The following is an 18,874-nucleotide window of genomic DNA, read 5'->3' on the forward strand; positions in this document are numbered from 1 at the left end:
ATATGACTTAATTTCCCTGACAACCTTCAAAGTGTCAGTGTTATGTTGACCACCCGAGGGCGCTCTTCGAAATCAAGATTGAGACACGTCTTCCACAGGTCTGGAGAATTATTTACTGTTTTTTACATGGGTATTTTGGAAGTTCTTAGAGTCAAGGAGAGGCATGATGGTTAATAGCCCATACCAAACAAAAATAAGTTGTGTTTTGTGGTCTAGTGGTGGTTATTTTACCCGACTGCTAAAAAAGCGAAAATGCTTGTTAGTAAGCAATCAGAGGACCAACGGCTTTAGGTCCTCTCAAATGGACCTTGGTAATGAGGAATTATGCCTTACCAAAGGGCACTAGTACATCGACAACATGGTTTCGATCTACCGGTACCAACTGAGCCTCCTAATAATAAACCCCTTTAATTCAATACTCTTTCTTGACAGGCTTCTCTAGATTATTCTTTATTGAAATAGGATAGTCGAAGACGAGTCGAAAGTACTTTTTTAGATTTCCAAAAAATAGGACCAATACCACTGTTTGAATCGTTTCCCGGCAGAGCTCCTTCTAGTTACCGTCTCCGATTTATATAGCAGACGATGAGCATTGCGCATGCGCCAAAATTTCTGTCCCGTTAAAGAAGTCTTTTCATGTTTTTTTCTTATATTAGTTAATATCGGTTTCATGCAACAGACATTAAGCTCAGATGGTAGTTACCATTGATGGTAACTACCATAATAATAACTCTGGGAGTTACTATTATGGTAAGTCAAAAGTTTTATGCAACAGGGCCCAGGACTCGAGGCATTTGATATTCACTCAACTAATGTACATGTACATGTATATATTTTTGACACGTGTTAGGAAAAGTGTGAAGTACAAACGTTATGAAATATTTTATCTCCATTTAAACAAATACCAGTAAATTTTTTATTTTTAAGTGCATTTTCGTCCATCTATTCCCAGCTCATCATTTATGCAGTCTTTTTGTAAATGTTTTTGATGTGAATGTTGAGATACTAACATTTATTCCAAATTCATACTATTTTTTGACTGATTGACTATATAGCTTCAAAGCTTGCTCTATATTTAGCAAATTCTAAATTTTGACAATCTGAAGCAGAATGTAACTTGTTATGTAGGCTGTCACTGGAGTGCAGAACTGTCCCAGTTGTATTGACAAGTTTAAATGTTCCATAATTGTGGATATGTTATCCTGTATCGACAATTGTTTGTATCTTTTCAACAAAAAGCTTTGTGATACCTACATTCATCTGTACAGAATTTAATGATTTAAAGATTAACGATGGGTATAATGATTCAATTAATCTTAATTTGTTTAATCTGTCTACTGCTTTGGGCTTTATTTGCAATGTGATACTAAGAATGTTTACAATATGGTAGATATTTTATACACATTATTTGAAACTGTATTCATGGCTTGCATCTATTGTCTATTTATCATCTTTTTGACAAAAGGGTGATTTCTGTTTTATGTGGAAATATACATATATTATACAACAGAAAAAATATTTTGTATTTCAAGTGTTTGCCAGGTATTCATCACGTGTTTGACTTCATATTTGTTTTCCTCTCCTTTTATTTTGCATTACATTACATATCCCCCAATATCTAATACCCATTGAACCCATTGTAACATGTATTATCAAAGTTGATGAGACTACCCCTATCCTCTTTCTATAATTGAATTTCATTGGATTTTTTTTTAAAGAAAAAGCTTCAATGATCAACTCCAAATATTTAGTCTTATATGATTGACTGTGTTCTTTTGAATAATCCTGGTTTGAACACTATAGAGTGCCGAAGTACTAACGTCACATTTGCTCGTCGTCCAGGTTACTGGTTCTAAACAACATAGCCTGCGCATGAGGTTTACTACAAAATCATTCAAGCAACGGGCTGGGGCAGGGCAACCGTTGTTTAGCACATATTACTTTTATTGTTTGGAACCAGCAACCTTGACAACTTTGCCAGTGTGTCGTCGCACTTCGGTACTCTATAAAATGCATTGGGGGAAAATATGTATGAGACAGTTTTTCGTCCATTGAGTCTGTGTTTGCTATTCGTGGAACAGTTTGTGAATAGTTCATGGAATCATGAAGCATTGAACTTATTGAAGCACCATGTGAAGTGTAAATCTAAGTATAGCATATCACATCCTGAAACCCAATACTAAATACTGGTAGAAATACTTTTCTTTCTTCAGTACATGTACCATATCATGGCAATCAAGAACCTGTTTTCTATCCTATAATGAATTGCATCTGGTTTGTATTGGATCATGTTTCTACTCTAATATTGAACAATATTTGTTTATTTATTTTGTGAATTTAAATACAGTGGAATTTTACCACCCAAAATGAAGTGAGATTTATTTTTTGTAAGATAGATGCTCGCAAGACAATCAGTATGCAGGGTATGGACCAAGCAATATATTTGGTCATGTTAATTTCCAAGAATATTCATTCAACTCAATTTATTTCATGAACCATCCATCAATTGTTTTAAACTTTTTTGCCATGTGAAGTAAGGGAAATAGAGGGTATTCTTTGGTACTACCAAACATTGACAATCTTTCAAAATGCAAATATAAAGACATGCATTTACCCCATGATTTTCTTTCACATCTGTGGATGAAATAGACAATTGAAGCTGCCTTGTGTTGTTTGAGAATTTGAAATCTACATGTAGATTATAGAATCCATCTGTCTATGACATACCGGTAATCATATTTCAATTTACTGACTGTGGATTGCCATGTTGCTGTAAAATGATAAAAATACATATTATTATATGCATCTTTATGTCACATTTATCAACCAATGAATCATTTATGACATGCATTTACAAGAAATCATGAAATGATATGAATTATTCCATAGATGTGATGGCACTTCAATAAGTAAATTTGAGAACTACCCCAATGGCTCATGTATGATTTTGCCCTTCTGTGATTCTGTGATCAATTTTTATTCATAAGTAGATTGTGCACTCATTTGATTAGGCTTCCAAGAAGTTGTATTCTTTATGAACACACCTTCGCTCTCTCAAACAAAAAGCTCAACAATTTAGGACTTTTAAAATTCCAGGTATATTTACCAACATCTTAATACAAAATTTTGATAGTTTTCTGCATTCTTCGATTCACATATTTCTGATTCAAGTAATGTGTTAAAAAGTGTATCTGAAAACCTTTTATGTTTCCTATAATGCATACTGTTGTACAAGTTCCCTGCTTTATCAGTAGTTATTGAGGAATTAGGGAGAGGAAGATTGAAAAATGTGTTTAAAAATAGAAAAAAATACAAAGGAAGGATGAGAAGTATTGGAAGTATTTGCTAAAGAACAACAGAGGAAAATATGAGGAAGTAAAAATGGAAAGAATGTGATTTATAATGAATGATGTTGCAAAATATGTCTAGATTGTTGGGAAAATGTGTTTGTGACTTCAGATAAGTAGAGAATGTAGACAAATGACTTATACATATTTTAATCATGTTTTGTTCTATTTAGACAATCTAAAGTTCTTAAGTATGAATATTATTTAGTAAACCCAGTATTCTATGTCTATCTGGTTACCAATACCTCATTATACCAAAGCTCATTATATTTATGCTTCTTTCAACTGTTAATGTCTGCACAAAACAAATTTTCTGTATTAGATCATAAAATTGTCAGTCCACAAGATGCCAGTAATTGCCAAAGTATGAATGAAATATTTTCTGAAGTTGCTTGCATTTCTCCTACGTGTAGCATACAACAGTTCTAAGCGTCCTGATAATAAATCTGGTAATAACCAATACAAATGCATATATTCACTAAATATACCAAATGTAGGATTATGCATCAAGTGTAATTATTATTGGAAGTGTTATTGTTTTGATTTTGTAAAATGTAGAGAACAAGACAATTGGAAGTGATGCTAGAGAACCATGCAGCACAATGGGGGATAAAATGGTTTTGGGATGAGAAAGGCAGAGAGGACAATAATGAGAGAGATAGAGAGGGAGAGAGAGAGAGCGAGAGGGAGATGCACATCGGAAATTGGCACAGAAGTACATGTACATTATTTCCAATCTTATTACTGCTTTGTCATTCACCCGCCCCCCCCCCCTTTTCCCCTCTCTCCCTCCCTCTCCCTCTCTCTTCTTAACTTTATTATACTTTCAAAGAAATATTTCTTCATTTTTTCCTTTTTAATATGCTTATTTTGTTTCTCCTTCCATTCAATGTCAAAACTGCTTTGACTCAATAAAAAAAGAATATGAGTCGAATCAGTCGATGTACCATGGACCAGTGGGATGGGGAGGGTTGTTATAGGATTGGAAATTTACCAAAAGATCATTTTCTAAGTACAGTATACATGTAACTTGGATCAGGTTTGATTTATATTATCATATGGAGGTGTTCATCCATCACAGTGATAATCAAAACTATGAGAATCAATTTGTTCATAAGTGGGGAGAATAACGTGTGTCATGAATTCCCTACTTTCCTCGCTGAGCGACGTGGTTGTTTTTCTCTTTTTCTTCTATCTTTTCTATGCCTTTCCCCGAAATCAACCGCCACCAGGGTAGACGTTGAAGGTTGAGTAGGAGTTAAGTGCGCTTGCATATGCAATGACAATATGACATGACCTAACTTTGAGGGGGAAAATGAAAGATTTAGTATAATATAGCATGTGTGGTCAATATACCAACATCCGTTTAAAACGAATAAACAAGCAAGCAAACGAACAAGAAAACAACATTTGTTGTTGTTCTTAAAAATCACGTTTATACATGACCTTTAAAAAAACAAAATCATTCCACTTATTTTAGGTTTGTTTTTCATTGTCATTTAAAAACAAATTGATATGCGGTTAATATGATTTGCACTTTTAGAATAAAATTAAAATAAAATAAAAAATCAAAGCGTCATCTATAGTATTAAATTGAGAAATCATTCAGGGTGTTTAGGAGGGTGAACACAATTCGAAAACTAAATAATGGCGTTAAGTTCGTTGGTTACAAGTCATGATGGAAGAGAAAGGACCATAAGATATGCAAAATACATCACCATGCAGTGATCCATCCATTGCATCGGGAGGGGCCGGATTCACCTTCCCCATTTATTTGTCACGACTGAATCTACTTGCAAATTTGTGAAATAAAATTGTAATACATGGATACCACAAACCTAGCTATAAACATGTAGTTGGAGGCGGGGCTCAGGACCTGCTACACAACGATCAATAATTTAAAGACTTTTGCGTTTGGTATATGACTGATCAAGACCAAACTTTGTATGTGAACAGCCTAGCTATAGGCCACCCATGACCCCCCCTCTCCCCCCCCCCCCCCCCCCCCAAGTGCCAATTAAGATAGGCTCCTATAGTTCTTCTGCCGTCCCCCCTTTTTTCATCATCATAATTTCTTTTTGTTCCCTACTCCCTAGTTTCGAGTGTGCCGAGTTCACCTTCCTCTCCCAGTATTCCCCCTTTTGTATAATTTCCCCATTTTGAGATAAAATTAGGCCTACTTTAGTGGAATAGCGAGAAAAAAAAATTCTGTTATTAATTGCAATTAAACTAATGCAAACTATTCTAAAATTAGTCTATAATTTGTTTTTCAAATGCTGATGTTATTGCCAAAACGTATACAATTAAACGATTCTCGGAATAGAACAAATTATTTTCATTACGTCAAAGCGTAAATGGAACGGTGGATATATCCGCCTGACTCTTTTAAAGAATATTTTGGTCAATGCATGTGACGTGCGTACTTGTTTCTCCGAAAGGGAAATGCCATGATATGATAATTATTTCCGAGAATCGGAAGTCATAATACTCATTATGGAACGCTACTTGTAACATACCACGGTGCGCTGCCGCACCGGGTGGGAGCACAAACTTCATACCATTTTGTCTCAAGGCTGAGGGGGTGGGGGGGGGGGGGGGGGGGTTCTCTAATTAAGAAAAGAAAGCATTTCATAAAACACAGCAAATAGTATAAAGGGGGAATTTCTCTTTTAAAATACCACGACAGATCATGAGCCGACGTTCTCTGGATGAGTCTAAAATTCACATACAAATTATCATGTTGAAATTCATGACATACGTATATTATTAACTCATGATTAACAGTAAAAGGTTGCTGACTATAGCAATTGATAGGTCTATATATACCCCAAAAAATCATTTTCCCCTCATCTACCTACCTTCCTTGTATTGTATCAAAGAACAGTTTGAATTTCATGTTTTTTTAAAAATATTTATTTACTTATTTATTTATTCATTTATTTATTCATTTATTTATCTATTTCTTTTTTCTTGCCGAATTTTTGAGATTAACAAATCAGCATCATTCTCGTCGTCTCTAATGAGGGGGGAAGGAGAGGGGGGGAGGAGGAGAGGGGGGGGGAGGAGAGGGGGGGGGGGGAATTTGAAATTCATATTCAGAAAAATGATTAGGAACCATCATGCATTGGTGTGTGTGTGTGTGTGTGTGTGTGGGGGTGTCCCTCTCAATTTTTTTGCAGGGGGGATCGTCCCCCCGAAAAATATGAAAAAGTGCCCCCCCCCTAAAAAAAGAAAAAATAAGGTGTATAGCAAATAATGACTTAAGACTGCAACACACTTTTAGGCTCTGGGTGGCCCAAGAGTGCAGCGTTTAGACATATGAAAAATGCACAAATCTTCTCGCTCGGTAGCTACGCTCCCTCACATAAAAAGGTACAAGTAAAAGTTGTAGAAAGTGAAGTGTGAAAAAAGGATATTGCTTGTTTTTATACTATAGTTTTGCTAATTAATGTAATATTTTAATACAACAACACTTCAAACACCTATGAGGGGGTAGTCACTTCCGTCACCTTCACCCCTCTCGTTCACTATGCTCCCTTGCACTGGCTTACTGTTGGGGGGGGGGGGAGCTACCAAACGTTTGTTTCCTTCTAATTCGATACCAGTGATTTACACATGTTGCTGAATCCGGATCCCACCAAGATCCCACCAAGGGCTATAAGGCGGCCCCTGGGTACTCATCTGGACCTGCACGTCGGTGTCACAAATAAGGTATGTATTAAAATATGCTCATCTGAACGTAATGCCTAAAACCTCTGAGCTTCCAGGGCTCCGCCCTCTGGATGCTCATCTGACCGTAATGAAATGCCTCAAACCCTTGAGCTTCATGGGGTTCCGCCCCTTGACCCCACGCCAATTTACACTCCACTTGTTTTGCTCGCTTTGCTACCTGATCGTAAATACTTTAGCCCCACCCCGACCCCCTTCTTTGAAAAACGTTCCGCTGGGACTGCATGTAACATGTAAGAGCAATGCAGGTGATGCAGATTTTTTCTTCCCCCCCCCCAATTTTTTTTTCTAACAGTGCTCCCTCATCCCTCGCATTTCGTCCCACCCCCTCCCCCCCCCCCCCCGGTCATGAAAAGAAATCGCCGCCCCTGGTCCCTACTACCCTGAGAAAACCTGTAGGTGATTTAAAATACCAAATGCCTGAACATTTTTCATTTGGGTAAAATATTGATGGAGGATAAATTATTACAATTAAGTCACTTGAAAATTGCCCCCCCCCCCCCACCTACCATTATCCTCAGATCCAATTATCAAAAAAGTGCTCAAACTAAAAGTTAATCGGGGAAATTTTTGAATTTCAAGACCTCGATCGCAAGCTACTCGAAGAAGAAGAGAGATCGATCGAAAGAGAGAGACAAATCAAAATCAGTAAACTTATGCATGTACAGAGCATGGGGGGGGGGGGGTGTTATTCTGTTAGATTCTCACCGTGCAAAATAATCATTGATAAAACACCGTTATAAAAGAAAAAATAAGGTCGTGAATTAATTGGCATCAAGTTTCATGATAATTAATTAACTGAGTGCCCTAATATCATTGAACGTGATTATTTTATAACGAGCACAAAGATTGAAAATGCTTCTAGTATATCAATTTCCCACAATTTTAAGGATGAAATTAAACGGACATTGAGGGTGTCGGTGTCATACCTTCCACCCCCTCCCCCTCACCCCTCCCCTCACCCCCACCCCCCCCCCCCCCCCCCCCCCTCCACGAACATTCTTTGCGCCGTCGCCTTCCCTCGAAGCCGAGACCTGTCGTTATTTTGCGCTTGCCATAAGTCAGGTCACGTGATCGGGAGTGTACCTCGATATCAGATCGTACGTGCGCACGTACGACCACTGATCTCTACGGAAAAATCAGTGCGTACGACGCGACGCAACTTAACTTCGAGGCGAGGTGTGCGGTGCATGAGAATCGTACGGCTACGCTCCCGGTACCTGGACCTATCTTGAATGCAGTATACAGTGCATGCATATTATGTACGTTTTTTGTGTGACCTTGGTTCATCCAAAGGGTGATTTGAGTGCGCCGCTCCAATGGCGGTTGATTCCCGTGTTCTGGGAAATGAGATACCGCGAAACTCGACTTAAAGACGATGCCAGTTCTTCAGAATGAGTAACGCTTGTGCTGCTCTACAGATATTTTGATGGAGTCAGAATCACATATCTGCCTTGGCTAACAGTAACAGTAACATTTCCCAGTTACTAGATCTAACTTAGACTTCTATTGAACAAGTGTTGTGTCACACTTTATACGGGAGTGACTGAGTGTGAGTCGAGTGAGTCCGCGTCCGAGACACGGTCAGGAGATTCTACCGCTCCTGATCCTGGCACTTGCAGAGGCAGTATTGCTAAAGCGAAATAGCATCGGCCAAAGACAGGCGCGATCGCGGTGAGTAGCACGCTTCTTCATCATGTTCATCATCATAATGGAAACTGAACTAACCTTGTAACTTGATCTAGATAATCCTAGATCTAGAAAAAATTAATTTTAGGCCATGACTACCGTAATAATGTTGACAACATTTTTTTAATTTTTTTAATTTTTTTTTAACTTGTTTCAGTTGTTGGTGATTTGGTGTTCTCTAATCTCTATTTAGAATCTAGATCTAGTCTAGTCTCACTAAACTTGTTGCTGAATACTGAGTTTTTTTTAATGCTATTGATTATTTTTCTTGTAATTCTATGGACTGCTTAGCTTTAACTTTTTTAAGCCTCGGTCACCATTGCCATTACGAACTGCTACGAATGCCGTACGAACGATTTTCAGACAATGGAAAAACGGAGATTCGTACAAACGCATCGTTTGTCCACACTTTGTGACCGTAGTTAGACTGAAGTTTTTGATTGTTAGTCTCATAGAACTTTACGCATGGTTCTGCTCATATAGACCCTACACCTAGAAAACGGCAAATAAAGCGCTCCGATTGGTCGATCCGAGAGAGGGCTCACTTAAGTTAAGTTAAGCAGAAAGCGCGATGGCACTGCCAATACATAATATTACATAACACACTGACATGTCATGCTTTAAACAGGTGACCTACATACATTATTTACGTACATACTGACGCACATTTAGCATAGGTACACACTAGGAAAATAGAAAAATCAACGAACATTTCAGTACACCTTGCAAGTTTGTACCTTAAATATGACGAAAATGAGTATTTTTCAAACTTAAAGGCCAAGTCCGTTCCAAAAATAACTTACTTACAACTCACTCATGAGTCTGTGACGTCATTGCCTCACTATCCACTAGGTCTAATTGTTTTCTTTATATTGATAATACAAATTTCCCATTTCCCCCCTAAGAATCTTATTTCTTCACACCAGCATCCAAGTTATATTGATAGTATTATGGTGGTGTGTGGGTGCACAAAATACAAATATAGAGTACTGGTAATTTTTTTTAGTTAAATCATAAAGAATGTAAAGTTTGATAGATTTTTTATATAAAGATCAATAATTATGAATATACAATATCCAGAAGAAAAAAAAAATTCAAAGTACATGTTCATAAAAGATTTTGTGAAATGTCATGCACTCAATATCATACAAATCATTTAACCAGGGTGAAGGCATGGGCAAATCAAGTTTTGGGATTAAGGCTGCCCTTTGGCGCCTGTGGAATTCCTTAGGTGGCCTCAATTTGGGGGGGGGGGGTCAGCAAAAGTTGAATGTAATTCATAAGACCCTAGGGCAGCCGCACTGCCGCACCGTAAAGGCAAGGCTACCATACGCACTATGTACATGTATGTTATATGTTGGTCACTTTGGGACCGCTCTACGGCATGGCTACGACGTGTTTAATTGCTCCGGCAAACCTACAAATGAAAAAAGTTATAACTCTGCTATAATCCCACAGCGACCCCTACGGCCTGTAAAAGATAGGGGTATGCCCTAGGCCTAGGGTGACCCTGAGGCCATTTTGCAGATCCTCTGCGGCTGCTGCATGTATCAATTTCGGGGGCCCATGGTTGCCATTTCCTAGCTTTAGAGCAAATGTGACGGAGGCATTAATATCAGGGTGGATTTCCCCTTTATTGTCACTCTTTGAGTAATTGTGCATTCATACTTGGACCTCTACCGGTACCTACAATGTATGGAAGACTGTGAGTGCCATCAAATTCTTAAAAAGTTGGAGCATTTGAATGTCACCTTCTCTCAAAATTGTTCACATATTTATGTGAGGTAACTCGGCATCAGAGTCGACTTGACAAATTGAGAACAAGTTGGTCATGAAACTGACCTTTGTCAGCCTTCCCCCGAAATAGGCAGTATTCTGGCCTTGTTGCTCGAACCACAGAGGGTTCACTGGTGACTTCATCTCAATCATAACTCCTGCAGGAATCTGCTGCAGAGTTACATGTACAATCAAGGTTTATATTATTTTTGTCAATGAGTTACATCAGACCATCTAAGATGTTCTAAGTAACTTTGAGGGGTCAAATCTTATGAGTATAGGGGGATCATATCAAGATGGCCTCCTGGCAACCTGGATATTGTTTCATGATACCAGTACTCATAAGTTCCCCAGCATCCCATCAAAGTGTGGGTTTGACACAATACATGCTTTTTAAAGGTACTATGTCCCATTTGCAGGCCAAAAAAATGAAAAAGTTAAATTCCAACTGCATTTGAAAGATAATACTAATTTAGAACTTCCCAAAAAAATGTGGGGCTTGAAAACGTCTTCAAGTGGGAAAATAACGACTATTAGTTGTCAAATCGACTTTAGGGCTATAGAGCCCAAAAGTAATAGTCTTGATTTTCAGACGATTGTACCGAATAGTCATACGTTTTAGGTTTCAATCAGTTTAATCTTGGCCATCACAAGAAGTGGGTTATTGATGTAGACAAATGCTCATGTACCCTTTACAACTCTTTTCATATATGTTATTACCAAAGAAGAAAAAAAGCCAGTCAGTCACTCAATAGTGTCTGACAGTGAAGTCTAGCAAGTAACCGGGTTTCCTTGCATAATTCGAATATGAGGACACTGCTAACGTTTAAATTTCATAGATAGGACATACATGACATATTCATAATTCCTGCAAAGTTCTACAGCATTTGAGGTTGGCTGCAAAAGGGACATAGTACCTTTAATGGGACATCAGCTTATCATACAAATAATTTAATGATGAGCAGTACATGAATTAATTGTTGCTAATCTGATGATGGGCTGTTTTCCAAAATATTTTACATTTTACATTTCACAAAGGATGTGAATTGTACCAGAGTCCCAAGAACCCAAAATAAATTGTGCAGTGACGTCCTGCTACTATACCGGTAAGTGTCTAAGAAATAGGGGTGCGTCTTATACACAGAGATTTACGGTACGGTAGGCACACTAATTATATAATCCCTCAAACTTGTGGTTTTTGCCCATTTTGTTTTACCTGCCCACCTTTATGATGTGAATGGACACTCTTGACATCCTTCAGTAGTATTGAAAGCATTGATCAATATTTTATTGGCTACCGGTATAGTATTACCCCAAATCAATATTGGCATTATGCTTGACAAACAGTGCATTTCCTAGCCACATTCTGTAGAGTTATTGTTGCTACTCCTTCTTTTATTGTAAAGTCAGCTTGTCGTTCGATTTTAGAATACTTTACCGGGTACTCAAATTTGCTGTACACTACAGGTACTAGGAAGTTTTGGATATTTAGGAATATTTTAGGGTAGAACAACTCTTCTTTAATTTGACATTTTAATCATTTCATTTGGTGGTATCTAAAGCAAGATTTTACCGTTTAGCTGAGACTCTTTTGTAGCAGTTTAGCATAAACAATTTGTGTACTTTATTCAAATTAGGCTTCAAGGATGAAACCTTATTGTACCTTAGCCATGCGCCTGGTACTTGAAAGTTTTGAGCTTTCACAGTCGTTAACATACACCGTAGCACATGTACACTCTACATGTTCATGTTACATACTGTGCAAGTACGTGTAGCAAGAGAATGCTGTACAATAACAATTTTCTTAATACAGTTACGATTTACGTTTTAGGGTTTTAGCCTATGGTAGGAATCCAGGACTGTACTTGGAATTGCTTGAAGCTTGCATAAAGGCTGCAATATGGAGTGGAGAACAGGGACATTTCCTAATGGGGTAATTTATTTGAATTTTCTTACAGAATGTGAGAAAAACCAACATTTTCTACTTGCAACTTGTAAACGCCCCTTTTTATGTGTGGACCACGCCATGGGTGCTCTGACATACATGTACAGTGGACATGTACAGGTTTTATTTCTTCAGACTGGTAGATTTGAATGAGCTTAAGCATTTGCATATTTTTTTCTTCAATGATGCTTTACATGTAGGTTAGGTTCAGGGTTAGGGTTACATTTGATGTTCTGTCCAGGATTGTAGACTTGCGGTTGTAAGTACATATTGATCACTGCATGAGCAATCGTCATGGGAGCATGTCAGGTTCCACTTGATTCAGGCTCCATGAAATGATTAATTGAAGAAGGCGCTGCACTGCTAACAAGGTTGCCCATTAGGTGATTAACTCTATTGGGCTCCTACCTCTCTATGTTCATTAGCAAATTACAGGGAATGTCCCCAAGGGAAAACACTCTTTTTTTCCTTCGACTTTGCTGGTAGCCTGTTTAAGTGAATGCTTTCTATGAATGCACAGAGTTCTTAAGACATTTACTCAGCTGTCAAACTCTTTGTGGGATAGGCCTACTGCTATCGTGATCTGTCGTATACGTACATGTATGTGGTACAGTGTACAAACAAAGTGCTATTTTGTTCATTGGACCATTTTTTTAGATTCAAAAGTGAGATGCCCTTGGAAAAGATCTTTGTGTCGTATATCTTTTCACCAGAGTTCTTTTGACTTTTGACTCTCTTCATCTACAGCGTACTGTATTTATAATTTTTCACTGGCACAGGTTGTACAGTGTACATGTAAGACATGTGCACTGCAGTAACATGCAGCCATGAGCGTACAGTGTGCAATACTACAAATTAATGTATCAATTGCCAACCAGCAGCTGTTAATACTGCTCAGCTTTATTGCAGTTTTAATTACTTTTAAATGCTTCTGAAACTTGCTTGAAGGAATGAGTGAAATTGTGAATGATGGTATTAAATCTCTTTATTTTGTACATGCTGTACTTGAAACTTTGAAACTTCAAATTTGCATACGTAAATATGATAGCATTCTACATGTACTTCTAGAATAGATCTACATGTATGCACAATTTATCCAATCAACCTTGATGTTACCAGATCTTTTTGTAATATCATAGATTTAAACAAAAAATAGATCACTAGTCCTAGTAATCCTTTGTTTTATATTATATTTCCTGCAAAGGAAGATATCAAGTAAATAGTGCTTGAAATAGAATCTTTTAATAATCTGTTAGCTGTTCTGCTTTCGTTGAAACCAAAAACTGTGGAGACTAATATTCTTGTGTTTGATTCAGATAAAATTCATGAATCTATTCATGAGCTGTTTATTGCTCCAGTTGCTAAACATCGAGATGCCTTGCCCTTTCAGGCTTTCGACTATTAGATGATCACCCATGATGTAATGTATTCATGGTTTTTTTGCATGATAACAGCTACAATCATGTACAGTGTATGTAGAATGATGTAGTACAGTATGTTTTCAAATGTACCGGTATGAAAAGTGCTTTCATAGTTGATATGATCGACACGTACATATTGTACATGTACTGTACATTTGCATTGTGACATAACTTTCAATCCACTTTACGATGTACATGTACGTACACAATGTGTACATCATGGCAAGTAGTTGCATGTTCAGTACATGTTGTTAATTACTTACTAGTATCTATCCTACATGTACATGTATGTTTAATGTACCAATCATCATCATCATCATTTACATGTACAGTGTATGCATATATTCAGGCCTACATTTATCCTGGTTTGTAAACTCTAAAAAACAAATTTATAGGAAGTGGAACTTTATGTGTTGGCCCATTAACATTGCAGGAAATCATTTGAAAAAAAATTGTTTTTTTTAAATTCCATTTACAATTTTACATGCATGTTATAGATGTACACTACTGAAAATACCCATAAAAAATGTCAGTCTTCGATATTTAGTTTTTTCATTTTTTGGTGAGTTACGCGTTTGCGCCCCTTTTTGCTACTTTACATGCAATAACATTGAAGCGAGGAGGGTACATGTACATGATCAAAAAGCTCTGTGACAATGTGACTTGATGATCCATTTAGACAAGAGCTAAGCATTCAAACATGGCTACTTGTTACTGTACCACTACATGGTTAAAGAAAGAAAGAAAGAAATAAAATAATGCAAAAATAAACAAAACAAAACCTAAAAGAAGATAATAATATGGTATACCTAGAGTAGAATACAGAGACAATCAATTATTCATTTGGAGTCTTTTTGGACTGTACACATACTGATTATTCTTTATGGTTGATAACTTGAAAAAGAATATCACTCATCAGTCCTCTTGTTTAGGCAGATACATTGTATCATGTATATGTTTTTGTTCAACATAGCACACATACTGTTACACTGTAATTTGTTTTATAAGTTTACTTTTTGTTGAACGGATGTTTAATTATAATGGTGTACATGTACATACTGTACATGTTGACAAGAAGTTGATATTACCGGCATAAAACCCAAGTATTGTTTACTGTGAAGCTGCATGAGTCATAACTTATGTATTTCACTTGTTAAAATTGAAATGAATCTCGTTGCAAATGCAGGTTAAACTCAATCCATCTTCACTGGACAAAAACTATGTTGAAAGAATTAACACTACATGTAAGTTTTTTTTAAATGATTGTACACTGTACATTATATCTTTCTACAGGTTCAACGTTTTCCTGTTTAGATCCACTTGGTAGAGAAGGAGGCATTGAGGAGCCGCCATCATGTCTCTTATCATGAAGCTCCAGCAGCTCCAGGGTGGAGACCTGGAGAAGCTCCAGGGTCTCTACCAGAACCTGGAGTTCCCTATGGAGATCAGATACTACTGTGCACACTGGATAGAGGCACAGAACTGGTGAGTTGATGTAACTTTACTGCTCTCCTCCAGTATGGCTGAAAGCCCCTAATTATGCAAACTGCATTACCAGCAAGTATAAGTAGGGAGAAGTGGGCAATTATTTTAATGGAGCTCCCCAACTGATCCCATGCATATTGTATGGGGTACAATGTATTTTAAACGAGTTTTGCATGGAAGTCCCGCTGAGCTTTATAATGCAGTGGATGTGTATCTCACATGTCTTAAAAGTGTGTACTCAATTTCATGAGAAAATATGACTACAAACAACATACAATTGTATACTTAGTACACATTTGAATTCCTGCATTCTGAAACATTTTAACTTCTTTTTTCTGGTTTGTCTCAAAAATAATATTGAAATATCATCTGCATTTATTGTTCATACAGTACATGTACATGAACAGTGTACACATTTCCAGCTACAACATGTACCACATGCTACAATCATGTATGCAGTATGTCATTAACATAAGATACAGTATACTATTACTATGCAAGCGTCCAGTGTAATTGACACTCATTGATTTTGTTGGATTCCTAGAACCGCATGGCTTCAGGGGAAATCCCTGTTGCTAGTCGGTGCGAGTAGTCAATATTTGGCAGCATTTGGGGGTTTGTTGGCCAACTTACACAGGATGTTCTGAAGACAAGCAATTAGAATTTGGGTTTATGTGTGGTCTGCTGAACCCAAATTTAAATGATTAAAATGTCATCATGTAAATTTTGTTATTGCACATCTGAATTTCAAATACATGTATGTACACTACATGTACAATATGTATGTACATAATGTACAACATAAAGTCCAATTTTCTGATAATCTCCAAAATGAACTTCTTCTTACACATGTACATGTAGTACTGCACATGCACAATTGCACATGTAGTTTTGTAATTTAGCATACCGTACCTTGTACCGGTAGGCTACTAAAACATTTATATATACGTATTTCTATATATGCGCATTTCTACTTTACAGGCTATTCCAACTTTACTTTTGTGCTATTTTGCATTTATTTTAAATTTAAATTTTAAGTGTACCCTTGTACATATGAAGATTCTAATTCCAAATGTAATCGCATAATGTGCAATGTACATATTCATGATGTATGTACATGGAAGTACAAGGACATGTACATACTTTTACAGAGCAATAGAACAATTTTCATATCTCCGCCTTAATTCCAACTTTCTTCCAACTTGTAAAACATATTTTGAATATTAAAAAGTTAGAATCAATTTTATCCTGATTCTTTGTAATTTGGACTTCACATTTCCCAATTTAAAAATATTTTGTGTTCCCCCTGTGTTTGTTTCAAATGCTGTCTTTTTCATTTTGTTGTCTTTTTTATTTTGTTGAAAATGGTTTTCAATAAGTTTCATTGTTTTAAGAAAAACGTGAAGTATCTTTTTTGAATTTGTTTTTATTTTTTTTATTTTTTTTGCTATATATATATTTTTTAAAATATTTTTAAAAATATTTTTTATTTGTTTTATTTATTTATTTATTTATTTATTTATTCATTTTTTTTATTTTTTTTTTTTGGGGGGGATGGGGGGTCTTTCAAAATGTCTGTACATGTATAGAATGGTTCCCTGTTCAATTTGTATTTGCCCTCTTACCCCTACCCCTTTCTCTCTTATTTTCGCATAGGAGTTCAATTGACATTGATAACCCAGTGTTTGAGCCTGATGCTATTGATCTACTTCATGGGATGATCAAACAGGTCCAAGCAAAGATTGAAGAGCTTTCTGATGATGAGATGTTCCCTATCAAGCTCAAGCTCAATAACTTCACACAAGAACTGAATGTAAGACGCACTTTCTGCTTTATATTTTTTGAATTACAGTGAAACCTGCTTTAGTGACCTACATGTACTGCATAGGAGGACCACCTGTCTATGGTGTAGATTGCTTTTCTTGTCTTTAGTCTATACAGATTTCACCGTATTATGGTATGTTTCCCCAACTACATGTACGAACATGTCTCTGCCTAGGAGTATGATGTTCATTTGGTAGATAATTATTATTAATTAATCAGTCCTATTTCTCTAGTACCCTTTTCTAACTGCACTCTATCGGAGTCACACCGATGAAAATACCGATTGAATTTTCCTTATGTAAACAAAGGTGAAACCGCAGTTTTCCCCCTGTCGGTTTCTAACTGCCGGTAAAATTTACTCGCTGTGGCGAGCCCTTGCCGGAAGTGAAGAATTATTACGTAATTATTAAGCCCGTGCTCCATCTAGCTAGCATGCAGCTTGTTCAACCATAAGTCAACAAACACAGCTGGTTACGGTAAAGTGCGCGTATACTGCGACCTTTGACCATTTTAATCGCTGTTTTAATCGCCCTTTTCTCCCGAACGTTTTCTAACTGCACGTTTCATCGGTGTCACACCGATAGAATGAGAATTTCTCCTGCTCTAGAGCAGGAGAATTTAATCGCCTATTTCTCTTCTTTTCATCGGCTATTTAATCGCCTTTTTCTCCTCTGTTGCTTTCTACCTGGCACTTTCATCGGATGCGTCCGGATGCATCCGATGAAAATCGGTGCAGTTAGAAAAGGGTATTAGATAGGTCTTTCTGCAGGTCCTGTAATAACTATTACCCCATCATCGCTAGGTGGCCATTTACCCCCATTTTAAGATAGATTAAGAATAAAATAGACAAAAGTGGACAAAACACCTTGTTCCAGGATGTAAGCACTAAGCAAAGATGGAACTGGGGAACCTATGTTAAGAGAGTCAAGATATGGATACACACCCAAGTGCTTTACAGTCCTCCCAAACAGTAACCTACATGTACATGTACAATCATCTTTTTCTAAATCTTCTTGGGGGCACTTTGGTCATTTGCACATACAGTGTACTGCAAATTACCTGTGGAAACATCATCTTGCAAGATTTCAGATGTAGATTATTTTGGAATTACCCTCAAAACTCATTCACTCAAAATTGTTTTCCAGTATATTTCCCTTCTATCCTGAGTTGTTCAGCCATTGTATATTTCCTTGTTTTAACTTGTCTTCCCCATTGCACCTTGAGTACTTGTGATTAATATTATTATTATGGTCCCTCTGTCCTACTTGGATGATGACAAGAAATTGAGGAGACATGCTGGTATCATGTTTTTGTGATGATGTATTTTCTAGATATGTGTACTCCACCTTTTTGCTCCTGCTAAGGATGGATGTTACAATTCTCCTGTCTTCATCAGCTTGAGTTTGCCAAATCACCTGCTACTTTCAGACACAATATTATCCTGAAGCTCGAAATTGCCTCTTCACCAGACCGATACGCTCATCACAAACTTGCTCGGATGGGTGCAAATTAGCCCGCTATTTCCCAAATAGCAGGATATTTTGGAAACAAGACCAAGATTTCTCGGGATGGTTTCTTGACCCAATATCCTGCTAATTGCAACTGCGGACTGATGAAGACGTAAATTAACTGGTTTATTTGCGTCCGGATAGTTCAAA

At 37.0% G+C, this 18,874-nt stretch overlaps 1 protein-coding gene across 4 annotated transcripts in view; it reads left to right on the forward strand.

The window, feature by feature from the left end:
- The first annotated feature begins 8,239 nt into the window (after nucleotides 1-8,239).
- The window catches only part of LOC576433 (signal transducer and activator of transcription 5B), a 37,697-nt gene continuing 27,062 nt past the window's right edge, over nucleotides 8,240-18,874 (forward strand). For 2 of the 4 annotated variants that reach the window (XM_011683407.2, XM_011683408.2), the window contains exons 1-3: nucleotides 8,240-8,750; nucleotides 15,201-15,392; nucleotides 17,049-17,205. In XM_011683407.2, the coding sequence (XP_011681709.1) occupies nucleotides 15,262-15,392; nucleotides 17,049-17,205 (288 nt within the window). In that variant the 5' untranslated portion in view covers nucleotides 8,240-8,750; nucleotides 15,201-15,261. The remainder of the gene's footprint in view (nucleotides 8,751-15,200; nucleotides 15,393-17,048; nucleotides 17,206-18,874) is intronic. The other 2 variants (XM_011683406.2, XM_776741.5) reach the window with 1 other exon arrangement.

The sequence above is a fragment of the Strongylocentrotus purpuratus genome, unplaced genomic scaffold, assembly GCF_000002235.5.
Source record: "Strongylocentrotus purpuratus isolate Spur 01 unplaced genomic scaffold, Spur_5.0 spur5_scaffold_6, whole genome shotgun sequence".
In the NCBI taxonomy this organism is placed as follows: domain Eukaryota; kingdom Metazoa; phylum Echinodermata; class Echinoidea; order Camarodonta; family Strongylocentrotidae; genus Strongylocentrotus; species Strongylocentrotus purpuratus.